This window comes from Pseudophryne corroboree, chromosome 5 (genome assembly GCF_028390025.1).
Source record: "Pseudophryne corroboree isolate aPseCor3 chromosome 5, aPseCor3.hap2, whole genome shotgun sequence".
Lineage (NCBI taxonomy): Eukaryota > Metazoa > Chordata > Amphibia > Anura > Myobatrachidae > Pseudophryne > Pseudophryne corroboree.
The window spans coordinates 360,673,834-360,696,568 of record NC_086448.1 but is presented as its reverse complement, the minus strand read 5'-3'; the positions used below and the strand labels follow the sequence as shown (position 1 = coordinate 360,696,568).

The following is a 22,735-nucleotide window of genomic DNA, read 5'->3' as shown; positions in this document are numbered from 1 at the left end:
ATATTTAATAAAATGAGTAGCTAAGAGGTGTTACTGTCAATTCTGCTGCATAATCAAGATTGGCAGTGTAATGTGCAAGTGCAGAAGTTATTCAGCTGCAGTAAAAGTTGATGATACCCTCATAGTATCTTTAGACAATAGAAGACACTATCAAAAGAGCATATTGAACAGGGAAGACTGGGTAAGGCAGGAACAGCATGCAGGAAGTACAGTGGTGAATAAGAGGCAGCAGGCCAAAGTAGAATACATGCTTATTTAAAGACGTGTCTTTATGAAACGTGTTGTGGGTAGATGTTGATAAAAGGGGAAGTGAAGATCTATGTTCATGCCAAATTCTCTTTACCTTTGCTGTGATGTAGTAAACGGTAATTCTATCCAGCTAGTATACAAACATGGTATCGATTGGTAATGACCAGGAGATTTTATGTGTGTGTGTGTGTGTGTGTGTGTGTGTGTGTGTGTGTGTGTGTGTGTGTGTGTGTGTGTGTATATATATATATATATATATATTTACAACTAAAGAGATCTGTGACAGATTTTAAAAAATAAAATGGATGCCACTTACAGTGCTGATCACAATCCACTCTGGCAAAAACAACTTTGCTATCGGGAAATTCTTCTCTAATTATATTGGAAGCTTCCTCAAATATGGGGTGCAGCATTTGGCTGAACCTGCACCTATAAGACAACATGAAATCTTCAAATGGTGGTACATTTGTAGAAACGTAAAAGATAATATAACACTGTTTCCTATGCACAAAGTAACCATTTCTAGCTCACATTACATTTGTAGTTAATACATTTTATAATACATTCTTCCTAAGAATCACTCTGCTACAGAATAAAAGTGCAACAAAGTCCAATATGATATATATATATATATATATATATATATATATATATATATATATATACACACACACATATATACATACATACACATATATATATATATATACACACACATACATATATACACATACATATATACACATACATATACAGGTTGAGTATCCCATATCCAAATATTCCGAAATACGGAATATTCCGAAATACGGACTTTTTTGAGTGAGAGTGAGATAGTGAAACTTTTGTTTTTTGATAGCTCAATGTACACAAACTGTGTTTAATACACAAAGTTATTAAAAATATTGTATTAAATGGCCTTCAGGCTGTGTGTATAAGGTGTATATGAAACATAAATTAATTGTGTGAATGTAGACACTTTGTTTAATGCTCAAAGTTATAAAAAATATTGGCTAAAATTACCTTCAGGCTGTGTGTATACGGTGTATATGAAACATAAATTAATTCTGTGCTTAGATTTAGGTCCCATCACCATGATATCTCATTATGGTATGCAATTATTCCAAAATACGGAAAAATCCGATATCCAAAATACCTCTGGTCCCAAGCATTTTGGATAAGGGATACTCAACCTGTATATATACATATATTATATATATATATATATATATATATATATATATATATATATATATATATATATATATATATATATATATATATATATATATATATATATATATATATAATGGAGATAAGGGCGCCTTCTAGTGTCTAGATAAATAAATATAGTGTATACCCAATGTGAAAGGAAAAGTGGACACTACTTATCTGGGACACGTATTTCTCTTCGGTCATGAGACCAATATTGGTACATAAAAGAGATAAAGGAAATATGACATAGCGCGTACCGTTTTTATACCATTAATCAGCAAAAATATGGTTGTATAGAAAAAACCTTATAGGGATGAACAAATCCCATAATTTAAAATCCACAGCCAGGGATAAAAGGTTTTTACAAATTTTAATACAACACATAAAAACAAATGGTAGAAGTGTGAGCGTACAATATATAAAATTCAATCAGGCTTATCTGTCCACATGGAAAACTGGTATGTCAAATATTTTTCATATAGACCATACAAATAGTAACAATGCAAACGTACAAGAAATAAATATATATTAGGCTTATCTGTCCTTATAGGAGGTTCAGGTACAGCAGTCTGGGACTGCTGTACCTGAACCTCCTATAAGGACAGATAAGCCTAATATATATTTATTTCTTGTACGTTTGCATTGTTACTATTTGTATGGTCTATATGAAAAATATTTGACATACCAGTTTTCCATGTGGACAGATAAGCCTGATTGAATTTTATATATTGTACGCTCACACTTCTACCATTTGTTTTTATGTGTTGTATTAAAATTTGTAAAAACCTTTTATCCCTGGCTGTGGATTTTAAATTATGGGATTTGTTCATCCCTATAAGGTTTTTTATATACAACCATATTTTTGCTGATTAATGGTATAAAAACGGTACGCGCTATGTCATATTTCCTTTATCTCTTTTATGTACCAATATTGGTCTCGTGACCGAAGAGAAATACGTGTCCCAGATAAGTAGTGTCCACTTTTCCTTTCACATTGGGTATACACTATATTTATTTATCTAGACACTAGAAGGCGCCCTTATCTCCATTTTTTAAATCTCACTATATGTGTGTGTTCCAAGCACATGTTCTTCTGTTTAAGGTTGCTGCCACTCGTTTTTAAGAGGAGTGTCAATTCATTGAATTAATTTTATATTAATTATACATTTTCTACCACGTGCTTTGGTAGTGCAATTCCGAGTGTCACCTGGGCGCCTCCGCATCTATTTTGGTTTTCTTTTTATATATATATATTATATATATATATATATATATATATATATATATATATATATATATATATATATATATATATATTATTAAGAATTTACTTACCGATAATTCTATTTCTCGTAGTCCGTAGTGGATGCTGGGGACTCCGTAAGGACCATGGGGAATAGCGGCTCCGCAGGGGACTGGGCACAAAAGTAAAGCTTTAGAACTACCTGGTGTACTAACTAACTCCTCCCCCTATGACCCTCCTCCAAGCCTCAGTTAGGATACTGTGCCCGGACGAGCGTACACAATAAGGAAGGATTTTGAATCCCGGGTAAGACTCATACCAGCCACACCAATCACACCATATAACTTGTGATCTAAACCCAGTTAACAGCATGATAACAGAGGAGCCTCTAGAAAAGATGGCTCACTACAGCAATAACCCGATTTTTTTGGTAACAATAACTATGTACCAGTATTGCAGACAATCCGCACTTGGGATGGGCGCCCAGCATCCACTACGGACTACGAGAAATAGAATTATCGGTAAGTAAATTCTTAATTTCTCTGACGTCCTAGTGGATGCTGGGGACTCCGTAAGGACCATGGGGATTATACCTAAGCTCCCAAACGGGCGGGAGAGTGCGGATGACTCTGCAGCACCAAATGAGAGAACTCCAGGTCCTCCTCAGCCAGGGTATCAAATTTGTAGAATTTTACAAACGTATTTGCTCCTGACCAAGTAGCTGCTCGGCAAAGTTGTAACGCCGAGACCCCTCGGGCAGCCGCCCAAGATGAGCCCACCTTCCTTGTGGAATGGGCTTTTACAGATTTTGGCTGTGGCAGGCCTGCCACAGAATGTGCAAGCTGAATTGTACTACAAATCCAACGAGCAATAGTCTGCTTAGAAGCAGGAGCACCCAGCTTGTTGGGTGCATACAGAATAAACAACGAGTCAGATTTTCTGACTCCAGCCGTCCTGGAAACCTATATTTCCAGGGCCCTGACAACGTCTAGCAACTTGGAGTCCTCCAAGTCCCTAGTAGCCGCAGGCACCACAATAGGTTGATTCAGGTGAAACGCTGAAAACCACCTTAGGGAGAAACTGAGAACAAGTCCTCAATTTCGCCCTGTCCGAATGGAAAATCAGATGAGGGCTTTTACAGGATAAAGCCGCCAATTCTGACACGCACCTGGCCCAGGCCAGGGCTAACAGCATGACCACTTTCCATGTGAGATATTTTAACTCCACATATTTAAGTGGTTCAAACCAATGTGACTTTTGGAACCCAAAAACTACATTTAGATCCCAAGGTGCCACTGGAGGCACAAAAGGAGGCTGTATATACAGTACCCCTTTCACAAACGTCTGAACTTCAGGGACTGAAGCTAGTTCTTTTTGGAAGAAAATTGACCGGGCCGAAATTTGAACCTTAATGGACCCCCATTTCAGGCCCATAGACACTCCTGTTTTCAGGAAATGTAGGAATCGACCTAGTTGAAAATTCCTCCGTCGGGGCCTTACTGGCCTCGCACCACGCAACATATTTTCGCCAAATGCGGTGATAATGTTTTGCGGTTATATCTTTCCTGGCTTTGATCAGGATAGGAATGACTTCATCCGGAATGCCTTTCTCCTTCAGGATCCGACGTTCAACCGCCATGCCGTCAAACGCAGCCGCGGTAAGTCTTGGAACAGACAGGGTCCTTGCTGGAGCAGGTCCCTTCTTAGAGGTAGAGGCCACGGATCCTCCGTGAGCATCTCTTGAAGTTCCGGTTACCAAGTCCTTCTTGGCCAATCCGGAGCCACGAATATAGTGCTTACTCCTCTCCATCTTATAATTCTCAGTACCTTGGGTATGAGAGGCAGAGGAGGGAACACATACACTGACTGGTACACCCACTGTGTTACCAGAGCGTCTACAGCTATTGCCTGAGGGTCCCTTGACCTGGCGCAATACTTGTCGAGTTTTATAAACATGTGGAAGACTTCTGGGTGAAGTCCCCACTCTCCCGGGTGGGGGTCGTGTCTGCTGAGGAAGTCTGCTTCCCAGTTGTCCACTCCCGGAATGAACACTGCTGACAGTGCTATCACATGATTTTCCGCCCAGCGAAGAATCCTTGCAGCTTCTGCCTTGCCCTCCTGCTTCTTGTGTCACCCTGTCTGTTTACGTGGGTGACTGCCGTGATGTTGTCCGAATGGATCAACTCCGGGTGACCTTGAAGCAGAGGTCTTGCTGAGCTTAGAGCATTGTAAATGGCCCTTAGCTTCAGGATATTTATGTGAAGTGATGTCTCCAGGCTTGACCATAAGCTCTGGAAATTCCTTCCCTGTTTGACTGCTCCCCAGCCTCGCAGGCTGGCATCCGTGGTCACCAGGACCCAGTCCTGAATGTCGAATCTGCGGCCCTCTAGAAGATGAGCACTCTGCAACCACCACAGGAGAGACACCCTTGTGCTTGGTGACAGGGTTATCCGCTGATGCATCTGAAGATGCGACCCGGACCATTTGTCCAGCAGGTCCCACTGGAAAGTTCTTGCGTGGAATCTGCCGAATGGGATTGCTTCGTAGGAAGCCACCATTTTTCCCATAACCCTTTCATTGATGTACCGAGACTTGGCTCGGTTATAGGAGGTTCCCGACTAGCTCGGATAACTCCCTGACTTTCTCCTCCGAGAGAAACACCTTTTTCTGGACTGTGTCCAGGATCATCCCTAGGAACAGAAGACGAGTCGTCGGAATCAGCTGCGATTTTGGAATATTGAGAATCCAATCGTGCTGCCGCAACACTACCTGAGATAGTGCTACACCGACCTCCAACTGTTCCCTGGATCTTACCCTTATCAGGGAATCGTCCAAGTAAGGGATAACTGAAATTCCTTCGAAAGAGTATCATCATTTCGGCCATTACCTTGGTAAAGACCCGGGGTGCCGTGGACCATCCATACGGCAGCGTCTGAAACTGATAGTGACAGTTCTGTACCACAAACCTGAGGTACCCTTGGTGAGAAGGGTAAATTGGGACATGAAGGTAAGCATCCTTGATGTCCCGAGACATCATGTAGTCCCCTTCTTCCAGGTTCACAATCACTGCTCTGAGTGACTCAATCTTGAATTTGAACCTCCGTATGTAAGTGTTCAAGATTTTAGATTTAGAATCGGTCTCACCGAGCCGTCCGGCTTCGGTACCACAACAGTGTGGAATAATACCCCGTTCCCTGTTGCAGGAGGGGTACCTTGATTATCACCTGCTGGGAATACAGCTTGTGAATGGCTTCCAAAACTGCCTCCCTGTCAGAGGGAGACATCGGTAAAGCCGACTTTAGGAAACGGCGAGGGGGAGACGTCTCGAATTCCAATTTGTACCCCTGAGATATCACCTGAAGGATCCAGGGGTCTAATTGCGAGTGAGCCCACTGCGTGCCGAAATTCATTGAGACGGGCCCCCACCGTGCCTGATTCTGCTTGTAAAGCCCCAGCGTCATACTGAGGGCTTGACAGAGGTGGGAGAGGGCTTCTGTTCCTGGGAACTGGCTGATTTCTGCAGCCTTTTTCCTCTCCCTCTGTCACGGGGCAGAAATGAGGAACCTTTTGCCCGCTTGCCCACGAAAGGACTGCGCCTGATAATACGGCGTCTTCTTATGTTGAGAGGCGACCTGGGGTACAAACGTGGATTTCCCAGCTGTTGCCGTGGCCACCAGGTCTGAAAGACCGACCCCAAATAACTCCTCCCCTTAATAAGGCAATACTTCCAAATGCCGTTTGGAATCCGCATCACCTGACCACTGTCGTGTCCATAACCCTCTACTGGCAGAAATGGACAACGCACTTAGACTTGATGCCAGTCGGCAAATATTCCGCTGTGCATCACGCATATATAGAAATGCATCTTTTAAATGTTCTATAGGCAGTAATATACTGTCCCTATCTAGGGTACCAATATTTTCAGTCAGGGAATCCGACCACGCCAACCCAGCACTGCACATCCAGGCTGAGGCGATTGCTGGTCGCAGTATAACACCAGTATGTGTGTAAATACATTTTAGGATACCCTCCTGCTTTCTATCAGCAGGATCCTTAAGGGCGGCCATCTCAGGAGAGGGTAGAGCCCTTGTTCTTACAAGCGTGTGAGCGCTTTCCCAACGCACCCTAACCTCTGGCGGGAAAGGATATAATGCCAATAACATTTTAGAAATTATCAGTTGTTATCGGGGGAAACCCACGCATCATCACACACCTCATTTAATTTCTCAGATTCAGGAAAACTACAGGTAGTTTTTCCTCACCGAACATAATACCCCTTTTTGGTGGTACTCGTATTATCAGAAATGTGTAAAACATTTTTCATTGCCTCAATCATGTAACGTGTGGCCCTACTGGAAGTCACATTTGTCTCTTCACCGTCGACACTGGAGTCAGTATCCGTGTCGGCGTCTGTATCTGCCATCTGAGGTAACGGGCGCTTTAGAGCCCCTGACGGCCTATGAGACGTCTGGACAGGCACAAGCTGAGTAGCCGGCTGTCTCATGTCAACCACTGTCTTTTATACAGAGCTGACACTGTCACGTAATTCCTTCCAACAGTTCATCCACTCAGGTGTCGACCCCCTAGGGGGTGACATCACTATTACAGGCAATCTGCTCCGTCTCCACATCATTTTTCTCCTCATACATGTCGACACAAACGTACCGACACACAGCACACACACAGGAAATGCTCTGATAGAGGACAGGACCCCACTAGCCCTTTGGGGAGACAGAGGGAGAGTTTGCCAGCACACACCAGAGCGCTATATATATACAGAGATAACCTTATATAAGTGTTTTTCCCCTTATAGCTGCTGTATATTTAATACTGCGCGTAATTAGTGCCCCCCTCTCTTTTTTAACCCTTTCTGTAGTGTAGTGACTGCAGGGGAGAGCCAGGGAGCTTCCCTCCAACGGAGCTGTGAGGGAAAATGGCGCCAGTGTGCTGAGGAGATAAGGCTGCCGAGAAGGGGGCGGAGCCTATCTCCCGTTTTTCTGTGTATTCTGGCAGGGGTTAAATTCATCCATATAGCCCAGGAGCTATATGTGATGCATTTTTTTGCCATCCAAGGTGATTTTATTGCGTCTCAGGGCGCCCCCCCCCAGCGCCCTGCACCCTCAGTGACCGGAGTGTGAAGTGTGCTGAGAGCAATGGCGCACAGCTGCAGTGCTGTGCGCTACCTTGTTGAAGACAGGACGTCTTCTGCCGCCGATTTTCCGGACCTCTTCTGTCTTCTGGCTCTGTAAGGGGGCCGGCGGCGCGGCTCTGGGACCGAGCTCCAAGGCTGGGCCTGTGATCGGTCCCTCTGGAGCTAATGTCCAGTAGCCTAAGAAGCCCAATCCACTCTGCACGCAGGTGAGTTCGCTTCTTGTCCCCTTAGTCCCTCGATGCAGTGAGCCTGTTGCCAGCAGGTCTTACTGAACATAAAAAACCTAAAACTAAACTTTTCACTAAGCAGCTCAGGAGAGCCACCTAGTGTGCACCCTTCTCGTTCGGGCACAAAAATCTAACTGAGGCTTGGAGGAGGGTCATAGGGGGAGGAGCCAGTGCACACCAGGTAGTTCTAAAGCTTTACTTTTGTGCCCAGTCTCCTGCGGAGCCGCTATTCCCCATGGTCCTTACGGAGTCCCCAGCATCCACTAGGACGTCAGAGAAATATATATATATATATATATATATATATATATATATATATATATATATATATATATATATATAGCTATAGATAGATATAAAACACCATATAAATGTATATATAGCTATAGATAGATATAAAACACCATATAAATGTAAGAATAGAGCCAACAGTAATCAGTATCACAACTACCTAAAGTGCCACATCTACTTGAATAATATATGCATAGTTTAGGGGTTGTACTATAACATACTAACAGTATAATAAAGTCCTTGGTAAAAAAACAACCTAAATTATACCACTTTCAGACCGCCAGCTGTTAACATAGGTTATTGCACATGAGTGCACATAACCTGTGTTGCTGTGTGGCCTAAAAGGGCACAGTTGGAATAATCCTGTATTCCAACTCGGGTAGCAAGCAGGGTTGAACAAGTGTTCAACCCAGCTCGCTGTGCTGTGTGAATGGGAAAGCCGTGTCGGTGCGACCCGTTTCCCGTTCACAGTGTATGCAAGAGTGTCGCTTGGAGATCATTTGATCTCCAAGCGCCGCCACCGCTGACGCACCAACGCGGCAATATGCCGGGTTGGGGAAAACAGCTGTGAAGGGGCTCAGGCGAGTCGCACCTGTGTAGGCTCCCGGGTGCGACCTGCCATTGGCAGTCTGAAAGGGGCATTAGTTAAATCAACTAATGCCAGTTGTAAGGCATTTAATTATTTTCAAAGGCATTTACTAAAGCATATCAAATAATATATTCTGATAAAACAACAAATGGGAGTTACGAGGCACATAAGTATGACAGGGACAACAAAAATATACATTCAAAATAGAAACTTACCAGTCCGCATAAAAGTTAACTAAAGCGACATCCGCATTACCTGAAACAGAGGGGGTGGGGAAACGGCTTTATTATATATACTGTAGAAAATATACATTTGAAGTCAGTATTTACAGAATTTCTTTGTACAGGTTACATTGTGAACAGATACATGCAGGACAACATATTCCTAATAAGACATGTGGTTAGGATCACCAAGAGTGATTACATAATGCTACATCGTAACATTAAACTAGAAGTAGGAAAACAAAAAGATCTGTACACAGTTGGCATGCAGAGAGTTATTAGAGCGGGGAGTTTTACATTTTTAAAATCTGGGGTATTTCTGAAATAGACTAAGCTAAAATTGGGTGGGCATTGTTTTCTGAATTTTTTTCAACTAGAATTTCAGTAATCTAACACTAAAGACAGGTGGAAAATGAAACCATCAGACTATACACAAGAGAAGCTTTTATTCTGCCTTTTCATTCATTAAGCTTCTTTTTTTGTGTCAATTTTTAAATTTAAAATAATAAAATAAGAAAAAGAATTAGGTGTTTGGGAGAAGCAATGGCCACAGAAGAGGCTGGGACACCTGAATAAGAAGGAAAGTAAAGACAATTGCAGCAATGTGTAAAGGCTAGTAAATGAGATGTTAAATGAAGACACATAAAATACAGTAGAAATACTGAATGTAATGCTGGGTACACACTATGTGATACATTCTCCGACACGGTATTCGGACAGAGCAATTATCAGATCGGTGTGTACTTTGTAACCATTGTGGCTCAGTGTGTTCTTTCTCAGATCTCCTGCACAGAATCAGGTCAGGAACGAGAGAACGTGTGCAGCACACCAGATCCCGCCCTCCCAATCTGACCGCTGCAGCAGCGTTTCGAGTTGTTTATCGGCTAATGCTCATACATACACACTATCCAATTATCAGGCTGATCAACCACCTATCGGCTGATCGGCCTGATAACTGGATAGTGTGTACCGGGCTTAAGAGAAAGTGATGTCAGAAGTACAAACAGGAAACCTTGCTTCACCTAATATAATTAAGATGAATCAAATATGAGGAAAAAAAGCAGACAGCATAAATCTAGTAATAGGTAGATGAGAAGGATAATGAAATATAAAGCAAAGGCAAAATATGACCGAAAACAGACTGGAAGGCAGGAAAGGCAAGGCATGACATAGTATTCAGCTGTAATTAGAGCAGTGAGTAAGAGGGAACAATGTGGACTTGATTACATAAAAGTCTTTGAGGCTGCAGGATGTGTGACGCATCATGGTTAGGATGATAAATCAAAATGATTAGACACTACTATAGATGAAGCTTCTAAAACCGTAAGAAGTATAAGCAGGTATAAACTTGTGACACAAAGAAAGGGTTGACAGACAGTGGTACAACAAGGGGCAATAGCAATTCTCCATCAACAGAAAGTTTCCCAATTCTCTTTCTCAGAAAGGGACCATTTACCAAGGAATCGGGATGTCTTAATTTAAGATTAGGAATGGGGTGATTGTAACAAATGCAGGATCAAGCGGTATAAAATTTTGAATAAATTCCTTAGAAAACACTACTATAATATAAAATGGAATACATACGAAATCCCGGCAGATGGGATGTCGGCTGTCCCTATACATATAGCAGCATCCCGTCTGCTGGAATCCCGGCGGCAAGTTCCCTCACAGGCTGGCCACGCATTCATGCCCCGTGGCTCGCTTCGCTCACCACAGGTTCAATTCCCACTTGGTTGGTGGCATGTACCAAACAACCAAGTGGAAATACAGAGCACTTGTCAGGATTCCGGTGTCAGACTCCTGAACGCTGGGATCCCAACAACCGGTATAGTGATTGCATCCAGTAAAACAAATTAGGGAGTTAGGATTAAGAGCTAAGGAACTATAGCACTCCATTAAAAAATAACTGTTGGAATCAAATGGGCTAGGCATTGGATTAGTGATGTGAAATAAACAAAGAAGTTTACATTGGTACATACTGAAGTACTAAGTAGCACAAATTTATTGGAGCATATGATTTCATTCAATTACTCTGTACAAATACGAGTGATTAAAAGTGGTGCACTCAAACTAATGAAATCAGAGTTAGAAGGTATAAGAACAATGGAGTGGTGGCGTACGCTTAAATTGATCAGTTAATAAAGGGCATGGATTGAATTAAAGAGGATGTGTTAATAGTTAGGGATTGGTGATGGTATGGTGACAAGTTAGAACTATGAAAGGAAAAGAATTTCATATGAAAACATAAAATGACTCACCTAAAAGCTCATCTATATTGCCACTTTCTAGACTTATGATGTCACCTTTTGCTGGAGTGTAAGCCCATGCTGCCTGCAAGTAAAAGGGGGGTGGGATAAAACAACCATGAGGACACAATCCAAATAATGCTTAACATTACTTTATTTTCTGTATGTGACCAGCAGGGCAAAATGCTATCTTTATATTTATTTCCATGATGATTTTTTTCCCCTATGCAACCTGCTTTTCAGTGGTTCTTTTTTTCTAAGCTTCTACTTGTACTGGAACGGGCAGGTGGTAACCAGCTAAACTGAAACAGTTCAACCCTTGTCAAATTGTAAAACATGCAGCAGATACTCCAAATGGATGATCGATGTATTCAATTCCCAGTGCTCACAGTGGGTGTCTCATTACTTTAGTGCACTCTATAACTAATCTATCCATTAATGCATGCAACCTTTCAAGCTGTAGGTGTCCATACATACTGAAAAAAAGGTAAATGCTGAAATTATGTGGCATAGAGCTAGAATATCTGGTTATGGTTGAAAGATGGTTATACATTCAAAATCATAAACAACTGAAAACTGTATATCTTAAAAAAATAAATAAAAAAAACCCTCCAAAAACGCATCCAAAACACTGAGAGAACTGTATAGGTTGGTGGTTCCCAACTTTTTTTGAATCACGGCGCCCTGGAGTACTGAGACATTTAGAAATAAATCTGATATTAAGTAAATTGTCCTTAGGTTCAATTGTGTGTTGATAGACAAGATTTGCTTCTGTTTGTCCACATATTTTATGATTGACCGCCATTAGCACTGGTTTTGCCTATTACATAAACCATAAATAATTTGAATTGGTCCTTGACCACCAACCCAGGGCACCCATCCAAGTGCCCAGAGGCACCCCAGAGTGCCACAGCACACAGTTTGAGAATCACTGGTATAGGTTGAATAGAAATCTCTGTAAGGTGTTTTTTTTTCCCCATAATATTTGTAGCTTTAAAAAACAAAAACCAAGTACATGAAATGAAACATTTTAAAACTGTGATTGTGTTGATCTAGACTAAACCAAAGCAGTTGCCAATTTAGCTGCACAGGTGGAGAAAAAAAATCCTTCCTTCCGCTAAAAATGGCAAGGAGGCAAATTCCTGACTCAGCTCCCATAACATCCTCTGCTAAACATAGCTAAATACTTTTCTTGTTAGAAATGCATTCAATACATTTTTCAGTTCTGTCAATGCTATCATCATCTCATGTGTTAAGTACTTCAACAGTTTAATCACGAAGTAAAGAGCCCCTGCATAAGGGTTAATTACACATTTATTTATTTGATATTGGAATTAATGCCAGGAAGAATTGTTCAGAATGAAATGGAATGTGACGCATTGTAAACTGAAAAACACATGCTGACCTTGTTTCCCACAGAACCCAGATTGCAGATTTGTGAATAGCAGTAATTTTAACCAAAATATAGATTCAGGGGTGTATTCAATTAGAGTTGGAAACTGCCATCTTGTCGGAAAGACGGCAGTTTCCGACTGGAACAGTTCGGAAGGGGTTCTGACCTATTCAATCCGGGCACAGTTTTTCCAACAAGTCGGGAAATCAGACTTGTCGGAATGCTGTCAGAATACACGCGGATCGGCAGCTTCAGCCGCCGAGCCACGTGTATTGTTGGAAAGGAGGCCAAACCCAACAGGTTTTAGCCCCGTTTCCGACAATGTCAGACTTTTAAAAAAAGTCAGATTGACGCTGTCGGGACTAGGCCAAACCTGTCGGGTTTGGCCCGGCATTGAATAGAGTGCAGTTGGGTCCTTTCCGTCGGAAAGAACCCAACAGCTATTGAATACGGCCCTTAGGGGGTATCAAACTAGCTCCGAAAATATTTTGGCTGCGAAAAACTTGTGTTTTTGCTAAAAATTTAACATTTTGGGACGAAAACAATAAGAAGTTCCCAGACGTGTTACGCAAAAAAACAGGGCTGCTAGGCGGAAAATAAAAAAAAACTAAGATAACCAGCCTTGAAAAAATAAATCCCCAATAACTACCGGCATCTGGGACAATTGAATATCCCTGGGTGGGGGTCATCAATTAGGTGCAGTAAATAACCACAGCCAATTTGATATCGCTCTATGGGGTATTTGCAATTCTGGCCGAATTGCGTATTTTTTTCGACCGTTTTAGGATTCGACTGTACTCGACAGCCGAAACCCTCCACCCGGGACCATAAATTCGGCATATTCTTCAATACAAAACGCATTCGACACTGCCCTTGTCGAATAACGGACCAATCGTCGAGTAGTGGGCGTCCTGGATTCGACTTCCCGCCGTTTGGAGCCCTTATAGGGCTTGTTTGCTGCGTGCTCAGCAGCCATTTTGTGAACCTGCAGAGTGGAGTGGAGGTGCTGCAGAGCTAGCAAATTGGTTGTTTGCTGTGGTTTCGTTTGTACACCCAGCAGGCTTTAATCCAGGACGGACAGGAGGATACCCGTTACCCCAGAGGAGAGTCGTTTTTGGAGCGATTTCTACATTTGTAGGTAAGTACCACATGTGGTCTGGCGTTGCATGTATGTGTTTGTGTAGTGGGGGGGGGGTGCCATGAGGTGTACATGTGGCGTTGCTTTGGGGTGTTTGGGGTATGTATATGTGTGCAGGTATGTGTATATAGCTCCTGCTTGTATTGCTTCATGGTGTGTTTTTTGGAGTTTTGTGTTTGGGGGTAGTTTTTCACAAAATGTTTTTTGGGTCATGCTTTTGCATTGGTGTACCTCCAGCATGTGCAGGAATGATTTTTGGCTTGTTTGGGGTGATTTTAGACCGTGACGGCATCCACCATGTGGTCGACAGGTGATGTCGTTTGTTTCCAAAACATGTTTTTTTGCTCCTATTTTAGCACTGGTGTATGCCTGCACATGCTGGAGGTACTTTTTGGCTTGTTTGGGGTGATTTTCATTGTGTTTGTATCAGCCATGTGGTCGACATGTGATGCCGTTTGTTTCCAAAACATGTTTTTTTGCTCCTACTTTAGCACTGGTTGACCTCCAGCATGTGCAGGGATGCTTTTTGGCGATTTTAGAGGGTGTCGGTATCTGCCATGTGGCCGACATGTGTCGTTTGTTCCCAAAACATGTTTTTTGCTCCTATTTTAGCACTGGTGCATCCCTGCACATGCTGGAGGTAATTTTTGGCTTGTTTGGGCTGACTTTGACGGTGTCGGTATCTGCCATGTGGCCGACATGTGGTGTAGATTGTTTCCAAAACATGTTTTTTTGCTCCTACTTTAGCACTGGTTGACCTCCAGCATGTGCAGGGATGCTTGTACGGGGGTTTTGGCTTGTTTGGCTGAGGTTTTTTTTAATTTTTCAATTTTTTTGTTGTGTTTGGTCCTGCTTGAGCACTGGGGCCCCAGCAGCATGACGTGTGGTTGCATGTAATTATGTAATGTGTGTTAAATTTGTAAAAATATATTTTTTTCTTTTTACAACAGAGATGTCCAGGGACAAGCGGCCCCGATCCCCCCCTTCCCCCCACCCCTCAGAAGAATTTTCCCTGCACAGCAATGAGGAGTGGGAGCCGACCCAGGAGGAGGATACGACCGACCAGGCATGCAGTGACCAGCCGCGGTCGTCAAGGGAGCAAGGACAGAAGCAAAAGAAAAAGAAAAGGCCTAGAAAGGTAAATACTGACAACACCTGCAGACACAATAGCATCCAACTTGACACACCCTAGTTTGCGCACTGCCATGCACACCTACAGGTATCTTTGCGCGCTGCCAGGGATACTGACACACTCACAGGTACATACCGATCTTATTAAAAGCATGTTTTTTTTTATCCCTAAAGGCAAGAAGCCAGCCAGAGGATCAGTCGGAGGAGGAAGCCTCTGGTGAAGACGCAGGACAGAGGAAGCCGCGTGGACCCAGATACACGGAGGCGGAAAACTGTGCCCTAGTGGATGGCGTCGGCAGGTCCTACGACGTTCTGTATGGACCAAGGGCACAGACCACAGCAGCTAAGACCAAGTGAAACATCTGGGATGCCATCGCGAGACAAGTCACTGCAGTATCTGGAAACCGCCGGAGCACCAGAAACTGCATGAAGCGGTACAGTGATTGCCGCAGACCGACCAAGAAGAAGATGGGGATTCAGCGCCGACATGAGACAGCTACGGGAGGTGGTCCGGCTCTCAATCTGAAGTGGCTACCCTGGGAGAACGTTATTAGAAGGCGCATGAACCCTGTTATGGTACAAGGAGTTCGCGGAGGTGTGGACTCCAGCCGTCCTGCTGGCTTTCCCGAGGAGGAAGAACCGCCCAGAAGACGGAAGACAAGCAGTCCAAAAGGAGGCCTGATGGTAAGAATACATTCAGATGAGCTGTACTAAAATCTTTTTTTTTTTTTTTTTTATTTGCTAATGTGTTTGTTCTTTTTCCCCAGACACCCCTGCCCAGAGGACATCACCTGCGCGCAGGACATCGGCAGCGCGCGGACCATCACCTGCGCAGCAGGCATCGGCAGCAGCGCGCGGACCATCACCTGCGCAGCAAGCATCGGCAGCAGCGCGCGGACCATCACCTGCGCAGCAAGCATCAGGAGCACGCAGATCATCACCTGCGCGCCACACATAGTCAGCGCGCAGAAAGTCACCTGCGCGCCACACATAGTCAGCGCGCAGACCATGACCTGCGCGCCAGACATCAGCGCGCAGAACATCACCTGCGCGCCAGGCACCGTCGGCGACCACACCACCAGCTGGGCGCCAAACTACATCTCCTGCGCGCAGGCCATCACCAGCTCTTCATCTCTCCAGGAGCTCTGGGACTGTGACCGAAGAGCCTCAACAAGACACTACCCTTGTGGATCCATCACCCGAGCTGTTTGAGTCAACAGGGTTAACGGACGAGACTTTTCTTGGGTTTGAAGACAGCCGTGCAGACGTATCCAGCCATACCCTTGAAAAGTCTCCAGAATTGAGGACAAGTGAAGCTACTGGAGCAGCGGCAACAAAGGAGGAGAAGGGGTTTTTTTGTGTGTGGGGGGGGGGGGGGGTCGCCATTTTTGTATAGTTTATTAACTTTATGTATTTACTTTTCTTTTGCAAACAGAGGTGCCACGGACCAGCAGTGGACTTGCGTCGGGGATTGGTCCCTTCTTCAGGCCGGATCTCCTACAGGATTCGTCGGACGACGAGGTGGAAGTGCAGCAGTCCGCTGTTTCTACATCCCTGTGTGAGTATTTATCAAATTGTGAACCTTCAAACAAATGTATGAATGTGTATACTAATTTCTAATTTTATTTTCAGCTTCACAAATGCAATTGGTGGCAGACGTACAGCAAGGGCAGGATCCCTCAAATATTCAGAGGGTAAACACCCTGGCAGCAGAGATGAATGTCAGCCAGGATAGTTTTCGGGTTGTCGTTGGAACCAGACTGGACGCCATTGAGAAGACAATGGATAAGATGGCAAACGGTTTGGTTGACATGCAAAAAAGGCTCTTGCCGACAGCACGGCAGAAACGCAAAAGACCAGACGAGAAGATCACAGGGAGACTATGGACATCCTTCACATTCTGGCCACATCCATCAACCGGCTGGTGGATAACACATCATGCCTGGCACACAGCGTTGACAACATGTCGGAGAGCCAACGAAATTCCGCATCCAGCCACCAGATCATCGCAACAACGCTAAAGATGATCTATGATAAGCTCCCAGAGCCAGCTCAACAACACGCTGGTGAACCACCACATCCGCCACCACAAGCCACACTGACTCCTCCTGACCTTGCTCCACCCCGATCCTGGTATGGACGGTCACAGCTGTACCAAGGATATACAGGGATGTACCACCCCTACCAGATGCCTCCACCACCAGCCGCCACTTCTACACCAGCACGGCCACCGAGGCCAATTCAATACACCCCAGAGCCGCCCAGGGCATCGACGCCACATCAAGAGGAAGAGGAGGATCCGGATGGCCAACAACCACCATAAGCCCGGTCGTATTGTTTTATTATTTACTCATGTTTTTCATGTTTCCCTTTCTCCCCCTCCCATTAGTTTTTTTCTTTTCTTAATATTGTTTTATATATGTGTGTTGGGCTCCCCCACCCCCGACCGGATACTACCAAGGAGCTTTATGTCTAGGCATACATGCGCGGGCATATATGCGGGCGCGTGTGGTGACTGATGAAAGCTCCTTGTGGTTACATGTAGGATGGGCCAAAGAGCTATTCTGATACCACTTTTTTTTTTTTTTTAAACAAAATCCTTTTTGTATTGGTGTAAAATAGGCTTTCACTGTTGTGTGAATTTACTATTCACTAGTGTTTATTTTTGGCTTCTTCATAGGATTGGGTGGAAAATTGAAGTGGACGGCGTAGTTCGTGTTGTGCGTACCAAGGTGAGTGAGAAATGTTTCAATGTATATATTCAAGAAACTTTGGACCGCCTGCCCTTGAGGAACAACACAGTCCAGCAATGGGTCATGCTGGGCTGGATGGTTCCACAAGTTCAGGCGTGTCAAAGTGCTGACCGCTGTCTTGACTCTGCCACTTTGGACTGTCTGACCCTGGGAACAACACAGTCCAGCAATGGGTCATATGCTGGATTGTGTGGTTCCACAAATGTTCTTGGGAAAGGAATGAACATGACATCATTAGTGTCTTTACTTAATATGGAATTTTTTTTCCACAGATATCTACACAAGAAAAGAATGTAAAGAAGAACGAACACTTTTTTTGTTTTATTACAGTTTATTTTTTATTCCAAAATTAAATACAATTATATTTCTTCAATAAATTTTTAAAAGGAGAAGTTTAGTGTGTTTTTCTTTAAATGATTAGGAAATAAAATGTAATATACGAGATGCAGTGGTATTGTGTTAGGTCGCCCATGGTACAGCAGGGGAACGGTCGTGTCCCTTTTCATCCTGGATGATTCAAGCAAATCGGGAAGGATACTCCGCAAGACCTGTGGAAGAGAATAGTATGAGGTTCCAGATATTGGCAATAGTGTCACCCTTCTAGGAAAAGACAAGGTACAAGCAACACTTTGACACAAGCAGGTTACAGTGGCCTTTGTCCCAAATGCAACCCTCCGGCACTTGAGAAACTACACATCCAAGCATGCCCTGACACAGCGTAAGCATTGGTGTATCAGGGCATGATTGGATGTGCAGTTTTGCAAATGCCGGAGGGATGCACCTTAGACATGCCGGGGTTACTTGGACAAGAGGGAGTTTTGGGCAATACATCTCACCTGAGGGGGGTTGTCTGCTACATGGCGGAGGTTCAGGTCCACATCACAAGTAGGTTGCCCATGGTAGAGTGGGATAAACGAGTCCAATATTTGCGGCAACCCAACAACAGGAAAAAAAAGGGAGTAACAGGTCGTCAACAGGACGAAACTTTGAAAACGGTGCTGGGAAGGTGCGTCAACAGGACGTAAAACTCTGAAATACATAAACAAACATGTGTTTTTTGAATATTACAATCTCAGTTTACACGATAATACAAATGTTACAAGTATACTCACAGGCAGTGGAAAAAAAGCTTTGGCTCAAGGTCCGTCGGGAATCATTTCCTTCGTCCATACCCACCGGTAGAGCAGAAGAACGGTACCCGCGTCGGAAAGCACTGCGACGAAAAGTCACCGGCAAACGGTTTGCGACACATATGTTGTGTAAAATACAACATGCATTTACCATGCTGCAAACCTTTGCCGGTGAGTACAAAAGAGCACCACCGGAAGTGTCTAAACATCTAAACCGGCTTTTAAGTACACCGAAGGCATGCTCAATTACTCCCCTCGATGCTTTGTGTGTCTCTTGGTAACCTTTTTCTGCTCTACCAACAGGATTAGACAATGGGGTCAAGAGCCACAATTTGTTGGGATAACCCACATCGCCTATGGAAATGAAAAAAATGGTGGGTAATATAAAAAATAAAAAATACAATAAAATAAAAACAATTAAAATAAATACCTAACAGCCAGCCACCCCGCATGTTTCCCGTTTCGAAATTGTCAAACAGCGATGACTGACTTAGGATGAAAGAGTCGTGAGACGATTCAGGAAATCCCACAAAAATATTAAAAAATTTCATGTTGACATCATAGACCGCCTGTATATTCATGGAATGGAAATGTTTTCGGTTCCGAAAACATTCTTCCGAATTCCGTGGCGGTCTGATCTGCACGTGGGTACAGTCAATCGCGCCCAGAACATTGGGAAAATTGTGTTTGATGAAAAAGCCTAATTTGATCTCACGACATCCGCTGTCCGTATCTGGAAATGTGATGAACTGGATCGTCAATTTGCGGAAAGCCCTAATGACCTGGGTTATACAGCGCGACAGTGTCGACTGTGAAAAACCGCATGTTTGAGACAAAGTAGGCTGGAATGTGCACGACGCCCAAAAATGTAACGTAGCCAGCAGTTTCTGGAAACCGCTGACTGCGCGATTGGTCCGTGCCCGAGGTTCCAGGTCGGCCTCCAACAGAGCGTACAGCGAATATATGTCGCGAGTCGATAAGCGATAATTTTGAATCACCTCGAACTCGCCGAGATCCTCCAGTTCACGCCTAGTGCGATACTGGCGTGGACGTGGAAATGAAACACGCAATACTGACTCACCCAATGCAGACATTTGCTGACTTTGATCCTGATGTTCAGCAGCCCTTTCTTCCTCGCTTGCAGCCAGCATGAACATCACAATCTGGTCAGAAAAAGGCTCCATTATTGTAATCCGTACAAAAATAGGATATTGTGTTAAAACGCAGGGATTGTCCTAAAAAAACGATTCCACAAGAGAGCTGACTGTAATGGCTGCTCGTCTCCCTGAAGTCTTAAACCCGGGAGTGAGGATAGAGGAGGGGCTTTGCAGAAGTGTATCCTGGGTAAAACTGTGGAATCATGGGTACATTTCTCTCAGCAGAGTGAAGAAAAAATATTATTTTTAAAAATCAATTAAATAATACTTGAGTCAAAAAAAGACAAAACCAAGTAGATAATCCCTTCAAATATAAATAGATATGCTATTAGCAATCCAAAAAGCAAAAAAAAAAATACATGTAAAAAAAATTTTTTATTAGATCCCGCCAGCAAAGTGAGGCGGAATGAAATTGACGAAATTGCTGTCGAAAAGCACCGTTGTTGAATCGACATTCTTCAATTGAATATACTTTTGTCGAAAAGCCGCATTTTGACCATTGCAGACGTGTTGAATTTTGAAAATGTCGATTTGCAAAAAGTCGAATCTGAAACGGCAGGTATTTTGACGAAAAGTACTGTATTGCATTCGACGTGTTTTTTTTTTGTTGTCGAAAATGCCCCGATTTTCGACTTTCGCAGCAATTCGACCGCAATTGCATATACCCCTATGTATCCATGGAGGCTAATTGCCATTGTAATTGTCCCTAATACTGCCCCAAGCTGAACTAATTCTGTACTATGTATACTCAGAAATAGATACATGTAATACAGTCACAGCATTATGCTATGAAGCAGAAATACTTTGGTTGTGATGAGTACAGGACACAGCCACACTTTTGGTAAGAGTGCTCTCTAAATTATGTCATGTACACTTTGGGGTCTATTTTAGCAACAATGTCGCTATTGTATCAAATAAGGGGTAGGATTACAGGTAGTATAAAAACACTTACGCAATAAGTCAGGATTGTTACCGTCTGGATTCCCGCCTGTTGGGATTTTGTACTGAACCCATATTTTATACAGGCTTAAATGCATTGATCAATACATGAACTAAAACTCCACGGTTTATTATTGTTAGTTAATATAGTGAGTGCAGAGCCCCTGTGATTTTATTTAAAAAATGTGGTCACATACCGTGTTGCACCCCAAATCTAGGAGCGGTGAGTGCTGTGGAATAGTGCTTTTTGTTCATTAGATTCATTTTTTAAAAATCTTTTTGCGATTACATTTTCTCATGCATCCTGTTTTAACTTATTCATTATAGCCTGTGTCAGCTGTTCTCCTAGGTGCTTTACAATAGGTGTGTTGGTAACTGTCTCACCTATTTAAGCAAAGTTTCTGCAAGCTTTAGACCAGGAAGCATACCTAAAGATTAACACTGACAGCTATTTTTACAGTAATGATTTTGAGCAATAGAGTAGGACCTGCAGTATAGTGGGGTCCCTTGCCGGAGGCTGCAGGCTTAAATGCATTGATCAATACATGAACTGAAACTCCACTGTTTATTATTGTTAGTTAATATAGTGAGTGTAGAGCCCCTGTGATTTATATTTAAACAATGTGGTCATATATCGTGTTGCACCCCAAATCTAGGAATGGTGAATGCAGTGAATTAGTGTTTTTTGTATATTAGATACATTTTTTAATAACCCTTTCAGACAGCAAACAATAACCCAGGTTATTGCACGTGAACACGTAGCAACCTGGGTTGCAGAGCAGTGTGAAAGGGGCCAGTTGAAATAACCTGGGTCGGTACGGGTAGCGAGCAGGGTTGAACATGAGTTCAACCTGGCTCGTGTACATTGTGACCCTGAACCTGTACACTGCAAAGGAATAGGCGGCGCTTGGTGATAAACTTATCTCCGCGCGCCACCTCATCACGCACTGATGGTGACGTTACTAACCTGGGATTAAGCCTGGTCAGGTCACCAGTCTGAAAGGACCAGTGTACAAAATCCTACGTGTGACCCGGCAATGCGGTCTGAAAGGGGTAGACGCAAATTATGTTGTTATTTCAACTTCATTAGAATTTAACCTTTCCTTCTTTCTTTTTAGAATATGTTTACATGCTTTATGAACCCTCTGGAATACTGGCAGGTCCTTCTTACACAAAATGTGCCCCAACTAGTGAAATCATCTGCCTGGGGGAGAACAAGAATGGGAGGCCAGAAGAGATTTTAAATCCGGTATTGATGAAGGGGAAATACATATACAGGGTGCAAAAATAGTGTAGTGTAGACAGAGGACACGGCTTAATCAATGGAAATGTTGAAAGTGAATCTTGCTATGGGGAGTGTAAACTATAAGAAAACAACGAGAAAAAGACAAAATTACCTTTTTTGGAAGCATTCTTATAATTCATGAATACTCAAAAAATGATGAAAAAGAAAAAACGTGTTGAGTCTTTTCTCTGTAAATAGGTTTTGAAACTTAACCTTTATTCTACTATTAATTAATAAGATCCCACATAGTGAACCTAACAATGATAAAAATCTTGATTGCCTTTGTACCAAATAGGGTTCAAGTAGGAGTGTAAACTATACCTCCCTGGATAAAAGCCATGACTGGTCAATGAATTTTCAAAGATAAACTCTGTGAATA

General features: G+C 43.2%; 1 protein-coding gene across 1 annotated transcript in view; it reads right to left on the bottom strand.

Annotated features, from left to right (window-relative positions):
- ERP44 (endoplasmic reticulum protein 44) overlaps nucleotides 1–22,735 on the bottom strand; it is a 152,990-nt gene that overhangs the window by 81,459 nt on the left and 48,796 nt on the right. The window contains exons 2-4 of the mRNA XM_063922655.1: nucleotides 11,443–11,515; nucleotides 9,179–9,218; nucleotides 566–678 (exon numbers count right to left, since the gene is read on the bottom strand). Coding sequence (XP_063778725.1) covers nucleotides 566–678; nucleotides 9,179–9,218; nucleotides 11,443–11,515 — 226 coding nt within the window. The remainder of the gene's footprint in view (nucleotides 1–565; nucleotides 679–9,178; nucleotides 9,219–11,442; nucleotides 11,516–22,735) is intronic.